Source organism: Chaetura pelagica, unplaced genomic scaffold, assembly GCF_000747805.2.
Source record: "Chaetura pelagica isolate M959 unplaced genomic scaffold, ChaPel_1.0 scaffold132, whole genome shotgun sequence".
Lineage (NCBI taxonomy): Eukaryota > Metazoa > Chordata > Aves > Apodiformes > Apodidae > Chaetura > Chaetura pelagica.
In genome coordinates this window covers 648,473-656,145 of record NW_009952709.1, presented here as the reverse complement: position 1 = coordinate 656,145, position 7,673 = coordinate 648,473, and the positions used below count along the sequence as shown (strand labels likewise).

The 7,673-nt window shown below is 59.0% G+C and overlaps 2 protein-coding genes across 2 annotated transcripts in view; one reads left to right on the top strand and one right to left on the bottom strand.

Moving 5' to 3' along the window:
- WDR31 (WD repeat domain 31) overlaps positions 1–2,750 on the bottom strand; it is a 7,494-nt gene extending 4,744 nt beyond the window's left edge. The window contains 6 exon segments of the mRNA XM_009994303.1: positions 97–201; positions 757–857; positions 942–1,086; positions 1,181–1,255; positions 1,818–1,950; positions 2,704–2,750. Of these exon segments, the coding sequence (XP_009992605.1) occupies positions 97–201; positions 757–857; positions 942–1,086; positions 1,181–1,255; positions 1,818–1,950; positions 2,704–2,750 (606 nt within the window).
- A 4,777-nt stretch (positions 2,751–7,527) lies between these two features.
- BSPRY (B-box and SPRY domain containing) overlaps positions 7,528–7,673 on the top strand; it is an 8,947-nt gene continuing 8,801 nt past the window's right edge. Inside the window, exon 1 of the mRNA XM_009994332.1 lies at positions 7,528–7,602. Within this exon, the coding sequence (XP_009992634.1) occupies positions 7,528–7,602 (75 nt within the window). The remainder of the gene's footprint in view (positions 7,603–7,673) is intronic.

The following is a 7,673-nucleotide window of genomic DNA, read 5'->3' as shown; positions in this document are numbered from 1 at the left end:
GGTAGGGAGGGGGGCAGGGAGGGGGGCGGGGGAACAGATGCTCATGGCAAACAGCTAATGAGCCCCTTGTGCTCTGTCCTCTTCCACAGGCCCCACGTCCTGTCCCTCCCCTCTCCATGCCCATGGAACTTACCTGATGGTTTTATCCTCCGAGCTCTGGACCACATAAGGCTCCCCAGGGACCCAGCACAGATGTGTCACCTGCAGAGAGCACGGGACGAGCTGAAGCCCAGGCCTGGGGACACACAGCCACCCACCCCCTGCCTCCTGCTGCTGGGTGAGGAGCAGCAAGTGTTGGAGGAAGTTTCCTCTCTGCTTCCCATCAGTGCTGCTCCCCTACAGGATCTGGTCTCAGCGTGGTGACTGGGGGAGTTGGGTGCAGGGAGGGAGGTGCCAGCAGCTCCACAGGGCACAGAGCCATGGGAACAGGGGCACCATGGCCACCAGACAACTGTGCCCACATCAGTTCCTCTGCTGGGCTGGTACAGCCCCCACTGTGCTTCCAAGAGTTGGAGCACTAATCAATTGCTGCCCCTCCCTTGGTATCTCTGTGCTCCTGGGCTTGTTGCCTGGAGAACAGAGTCACCAGCCCCAGGGCTTGATGTCCCCAGATGCACAGGCAGCCTGCACAGCTGCTCCAAGGGCTTCTTGTAGCACCAAGCTCAGAGTGAACTCACTCTACGTGGCTTCACGTGTGAAACAGCCGAGCGGGCAGTGATGGGCTGTGATAGGATGCAAGGAACCAGCTGCTCCTACCAGATTCCTGGAGATGGTGGCTCGGGCCAGGCACTCTCCAGTCTCAATGTCCCACTTGCACACCGTGTTGTCCCGTGAGCCCGTGCACAGCTGGGAGGCATCTGCAACCACAAGTTGACATGGAAAAAATTGCCAAGGAAAGTTGTCAAGAGATCCCTGGGGAATGGGAGCACGTTGGTCCTCACCTGGGCTCACAGCCAGGCCAGTAACAACCAGGTCATGTCCTGGGAAGTGCTGGCTTGGCCCTGAGTTCCTGTGAAGCTCCCACATCATCGCTGTCTTGTCCCGGGATGCGCTGAAGACTCTGCTTGAGTCAGAGGCAGAGGTGACCTGCCAAGGGGATGATGGAGAAGCTGGTCAGCCCCCCAGTTCCTGACAGGTAACGCTCAGGAGACCCCAGCACAGGTGGGCAGTTGTCACTCACCTTGGTGACCTCCCGCTGGTGGCCGGTGAAGCGGTGCAGCTCAGCCCCAGACCTCCAGCTGCAGACAGACACGCTCTGCAGGGACAGGACGGGCCATCAGCAGGGCTGGCAGGGTGGGGGGCAGGACTATGCACCTGCTTGGCTGTGGTACACTGGGACCTGTGCACGGTCCATGCTTGGAGAGGGAACAGGTTCTGCTGGTTTAGAGCTCCTACAGCATTTACCACTGATTTTAGAGCCCAACCAGGTAACACGGGAAGGGCCAGTCCAGGGTTTCCAAGCCTGGGTGAGGGCATCTAGGAAGAAATCCTTCCCTATGAGGGAGGTGAGACCCTGGCCCAGGCTGCCCAGGGAAGCTGTGGCTGCCCCATCCCTGGAGGTGTTGAAGGGCAGGTTGGATGGGGCTTGGAGCAGCCTGGGCTGGTGGGAGGTGTCCCTGCCCATGGCAGGTTCCAAAATCAACGTGCTGCACTGAGCACCCTCACTCCAAGCTCTTATTTCTGAATTTAGGAACTCACCAAGTTGTTACCACTCAGGGAAATGTTTAACGCTCCCATTTAAACCTCCTTTTCCCAACCTGCCCATGCACTTCCCCACCTGTAACCGTGCTTTGTGCCCCGTGCTGGGGGTACCTCACCTTGTCCCTTCCTCCCGACACACACAGGTCTGGCTGGAGAGCAGCCACCGAGGTGACAGCTGGGGAGGTGACAGCCTGGCTGTGCTGCTGGGTGGCTCGGCAGGCTCCCAGCTCTCCCGCGGAGCCATCGGCCCTGCAAGGGGCAGAGAGACAGTGGTGGGACCTGCAGAGCATTTCGAGGCAAAGTCAGGGTGCTGTTCCCCATGGAGGCCAAGGCCTGGGAGGTGGCACCACTGGCTGGGCTGCAGAAGGACACCTGCCTTTGGAGAGCCAAAGAGGATCTGTGAGGGGGCAAATGCTCTCCTGGGATGGAGTAGACCCATTTCACTTCTAAAGCTGCTAAATACTTTGGTGCTCACTCACTCCACACTGCTACAAAGAACAGAATGAAGCTGTATTTTGACCTTTCCAGCCTCCTCTTCCACTAGAACCTCTCAGGCTCTGCTGCTCTCCTTTGCACTGACACCAGCCTTGCTGAGCAAGTGTCCCACCCTGTGCTTTCAGCTGATCTCCAGGCAGAGCTGCCCACCTTGCTGCAGAGACCCAGTTATTTCACCCTGCTGATGAAAGCTGATGACACTCTCTGCAGAGACAGTGAAGCAGTTTGGACATTTGGGCCCAACAGCCACCCCTGGTGCCTTAGCCACCACAGGGCACGACCACTGGGCACGTGTACATGCTCAGCTGCTCCTGTGAGCTACATTCTGGATTTCAGTCCCCCAAAGAAGCAGAGCAGTCTTTAGAAGCAAGGGTCAAAAATCAAAACCTGATTCATACATTCAATGAAACTAACCCCATGTGCTTGCTATGTTTTGTCTCCATTCGCTGGTCTCTACTAACTCTCAGAAGAGGTTTAAGTGAAGATGCTCATCTGGTGTTGCCTTACCTGTATTTGGTGGCTGTGAAGCTGTTTTTACTCTGCAGTTTCCCCATGGCCTTGTCAACCAGCACAGCTCCACTACAGCATCAGCACCTCAGGCACCTAAGACATCACCTGTGGGACAGGAGTCATGGCACTACTGGAATCCAGGGCAGTCTCTACTTGTAACGTGTGGGATAAAGTGCTGAGAACACATTGTCTACATCTTAACTTCATTTAAAATCAGAAGAAACCCCTCAGAGGGGGGCAGAGCTGGAGCTTGTGAGGCAAACCTTTTGTTTAGAGCAGAGCCAGCTCCAGAGATGAAATTACTGGGACCTCCCAGCTGAGCTTTAAAAAAAACACAAGCTTGGCGAGGCCACAACAGAATTGGAGTTGCTGCCTGTAATTCTAGAGCCTTGTGCCTCCTCTTGGCTTCCATATTTCCCAGAGATCCCAATCTCCAGCGTGGTGAATGCAAACACCTTCAGCCTGCAGGTGGCTGGATGGTGGGACCAAGACAACCAGAGCCACAGCACTTCCTTGGCGTGGTTTTCCTGCAGGAGCTCCCTCCAAACCCAAGGTCCAGGCCAGACAACACCATCTTGCTAACCCAGGTGTATTCAGCAAAGAAATACACCCTGCCCAGGTGACACCCACCTGCCCTGCCCCAGGGTGTCCCTCTGGGCAGCCTGTCCCACAGGAGCACCCAGGAGCCTCCATCAGAGCAGGGCTTGGGCCAGGGCAGCATCTGCCTCTTCTCCTCATGGTCACAGACCAAGCAGAGACCAGTTTCAATGACACTGAACTGTCACATACAGGAATTGGCTGCTTCAACACCCACTAATTGGATCCAGGCTGTGCCAGGGGTACCTTAGCATTCCCATCTCCTGGGTCAACAGTGTTTTGCCAATAAAAATCAGGAAAAAAACCCACCTGCTTGTTCAAAAACCTGTGCTTGAAGGATCTGCCCACAAAAACTGGAGAATAAAAGACTGGAAGCACTGAGCAGAGAGGTTGGGTTTCTACAAAACATCCCCTTTCTATTTTTACCCTGGGCAGCTTTTCTGATTAGCAATTAGTAATACCCAGCTAATCTCCACCTGTTCCACCCCTGAGTTTGTAGGTTCAAGTGATGTGAAGAATCTCACAGCTGAGGGTCAGTGACAATTGGGCAATTTACTTCTTCAAACCAGACTGAGCATCCAAATCATTCCAATACATCAGAAACAAAACATTTGTGTTGGTTTTTGTGTTTTGTTTTTTTACAATGGGACAACTCAGGAAGTTGCTTCTGCTGCAAAACAGATTCTAGGAAAAAGCTAAGAGGTAAATTCTGATTATTATTACTTTTGTTAATGCCAAGGGTTACCCTGTTTCCCAACCAGCAGTTAGTTTCCCCACTCCTGCTTGATGTGCTCTTGCAATGGCTGCTGCCTGCAGCCCAGCTCAAACCAAGCAGGATGAAGGCAAAAAGCTGCCTGTGAGCAGGGGGGGCTGCAGGGAAAGCAGAAGGTCTGTCTGGGCTCCAACCACCTTCTGCCTCTTGCCCATGGAAACAAAAAAGGGAGAGATATTTTTCTGCATCCTGAGCTGGAGCAGCAGGTGCTCGGGCAGGATGTTGATCTGGGATTTTCCTGTCTGCCAGGGAGGAGAGGAGGACAGACCTCCCTCCGCAGGGTTTAGCAGGAACCTGCTCCATCACAAAGCTCTGCAATAACACAGGGATCCTCTGCAAAGCTGCACCCCCAGGAGGTGGAATTTCCTGCTGGACGATCTCCTGCCCCCCCCCCCCAAATTAACAGAAATAAAATACATTACTAAATTATTCTTAAGAAAACAGCCCAGGCTGCTGCCTCAGCCTCTCCAGCTGCTGCAGTGAAAGAAACCCACGCCGGGGAACAAGGGGGTGACGATTCCCACAGCAGAGGCACAGAAATCTCAGCAGAGCCCCCATCCCGTTGTCCCGGGGTGTTAAATCCTCCGGGAGGGGGATGTCTGACCAGCCCCGGGCAGGGGTGACCCCGCGGGGACGGTGCAGGTCCCTGCAGCCAGGGCTGGCCCTGGGGGGGCACAGGTCTGCTCCCCGGGTCCCTGCAGGTGGGGGGGAGCCCGGTGGGTGCAATGGGGGGGGGTGTCCCAGGGTGTCCTGGTGAGTCCCTGCCCCTTGTCCCAGGGTGTCCTGGTGAGTCCCTGCCCCTTGTCCCAGGGTGTCCTGGTGAGTCCCTGCCCCTTGTCCCAGGGTGTCCTGGTGAGTCCCTGCCCCTTGTCCCAGGGTGTCCTGGTGAGTCCCTGCCCCTTGTCCCAGGGTGTCCTGGTGAGTCCCTGCCCCTTGTCCCAGGGTGTCCTGGTGAGTCCCTGCCCCTTGTCCCAGGGTGTCCTGGTGAGTCCCTGCCCCTTGTCCCAGGGTGTCCTGGTGAGTCCCTGCCCCTTGTCCCAGGGTGTCCTGGTGAGTCCCTGCCCCTTGTCCCAGGGTGTCCTGGTGAGTCCCTGCCCCTTGTCCCAGGGTGTCCTGGTGAGTCCCTGCCCCTTGTCCCAGGGTGTCCTGGTGAGTCCCTGCCCCTTGTCCCAGGGTGTCCTGGTGAGTCCCTGCCCCTTGTCCCAGGGTGTCCTGGTGAGTCCCTGCCCCTTGTCCCAGGGTGTCCTGGTGAGTCCCTGCCCCTTGTCCCAGGGTGTCCTGGTGAGTCCCTGCCCCTTGTCCCAGGGTGTCCTGGTGAGTCCCTGCCCCTTGTCCCAGGGTGTCCTGGTGAGTCCCTGCCCCTTGTCCCAGGGTGTCCTGGTGAGTCCCTGCCCCTTGTCCCAGGGTGTCCTGGTGAGTCCCTGCCCCTTGTCCCAGGGTGTCCTGGTGAGTCCCTGCCCCTTGTCCCAGGGTGTCCTGGTGAGTCCCTGCCCCTTGTCCCAGGGTGTCCTGGTGAGTCCCTGCCCCTTGTCCCAGGGTGTCCTGGTGAGTCCCTGCCCCTTGTCCCAGGGTGTCCTGGTGAGTCCCTGCCCCTTGTCCCAGGGTGTCCTGGTGAGTCCCTGCCCCTTGTCCCAGGGTGTCCTGGTGAGTCCCTGCCCCTTGTCCCAGGGTGTCCTGGTGAGTCCCTGCCCCTTGTCCCAGGGTGTCCTGGTGAGTCCCTGCCCCTTGTCCCAGGGTGTCCTGGTGAGTCCCTGCCCCTTGTCCCAGGGTGTCCTGGTGAGTCCCTGCCCCTTGTCCCAGGGTGTCCTGGTGAGTCCCTGCCCCTTGTCCCAGGGTGTCCTGGTGAGTCCCTGCCCCTTGTCCCAGGGTGTCCTGGTGAGTCCCTGCCCCTTGTCCCAGGGTGTCCTGGTGAGTCCCTGCCCCTTGTCCCAGGGTGTCCTGGTGAGTCCCTGCCCCTTGTCCCAGGGTGTCCTGGTGAGTCCCTGCCCCTTGTCCCAGGGTGTCCTGGTGAGTCCCTGCCCCTTGTCCCAGGGTGTCCTGGTGAGTCCCTGCCCCTTGTCCCAGGGTGTCCTGGTGAGTCCCTGCCCCTTGTCCCAGGGTGTCCTGGTGAGTCCCTGCCCCTTGTCCCAGGGTGTCCTGGTGAGTCCCTGCCCCTTGTCCCAGGGTGTCCTGGTGAGTCCCTGCCCCTTGTCCCAGGGTGTCCTGGTGAGTCCCTGCCCCTTGTCCCAGGGTGTCCTGGTGAGTCCCTGCCCCTTGTCCCAGGGTGTCCTGGTGAGTCCCTGCCCCTTGTCCCAGGGTGTCCTGGTGAGTCCCTGCCCCTTGTCCCAGGGTGTCCTGGTGAGTCCCTGCCCCTTGTCCCAGGGTGTCCTGGTGAGTCCCTGCCCCTTGTCCCAGGGTGTCCTGGTGAGTCCCTGCCCCTTGTCCCAGGGTGTCCTGGTGAGTCCCTGCCCCTTGTCCCAGGGTGTCCTGGTGAGTCCCTGCCCCTTGTCCCAGGGTGTCCTGGTGAGTCCCTGCCCCTTGTCCCAGGGTGTCCTGGTGAGTCCCTGCCCCTTGTCCCAGGGTGTCCTGGTGAGTCCCTGCCCCTTGTCCCAGGGTGTCCTGGTGAGTCCCTGCCCCTTGTCCCAGGGTGTCCTGGTGAGTCCCTGCCCCTTGTCCCAGGGTGTCCTGGTGAGTCCCTGCCCCTTGTCCCAGGGTGTCCTGGTGAGTCCCTGCCCCTTGTCCCAGGGTGTCCTGGTGAGTCCCTGCCCCTTGTCCCAGGGTGTCCTGGTGAGTCCCTGCCCCTTGTCCCAGGGTGTCCTGGTGAGTCCCTGCCCCTTGTCCCAGGGTGTCCTGGTGAGTCCCTGCCCCTTGTCCCAGGGTGTCCTGGTGAGTCCCTGCCCCTTGTCCCAGGGCATCCTGGTGAGTCCCTGCCCCTTGTCCCAGGGTGTCCTGGGGAGTCCCTGCCCCTTGTCCCAGGGTGTCCTGGTGAGTCCCTGCCCCTTGTCCCAGGGCGTCCTGGTGAGTCCCTGCCCCTGGTCCCAGCACGGACTGGGGCTGCCCCATCATGCTCATCGTTCCTGTGGGAGGTGCTGAGCTCTCGGGAGGCTCATCTGTGTGTGTGGTTTGTCCCCCTCCTGCCCCACAGCTGGTGCCAGCAGAGTGCCCTGTGATTTCTGCTTCATCTGCCTGGCAAACGTACATAAACCATAAATGTGCTGGTGTTGGTGCACAGCCAGCAAACACCCCCCCAGGACCGGTCTCAACCGTTCCTGGTTTTATTTGTGTCTTGCTGTCACCAAGGGCAAAAGATGCTTCTCGTGGCAGCTCTGTCACTGGCTGACAGCAAACCCTGGGGGATCTGCTCCAGCCTGGGACTCTGGTTCCCCACAGATTGTTTCTCCAGTCCTTAGGGCTAGGCCAGAAGGCAGAAGACAGGTTTGGGATAGGTTGTCTCATTTACCTCTGCTGGCATCATGGTGATTGCCATGGCTTGGGCTCAGTTAGCACGGTCTGAGCCCGCGGGCAGAGGCAGAGGTGCTGCTGCCAGGGTCGGGGCAGGGCTGATGGGTCTCCCCCCCGGCTGGGCAGAGCGCGGCCACCGCGGCGCGGGAGCTGGGGA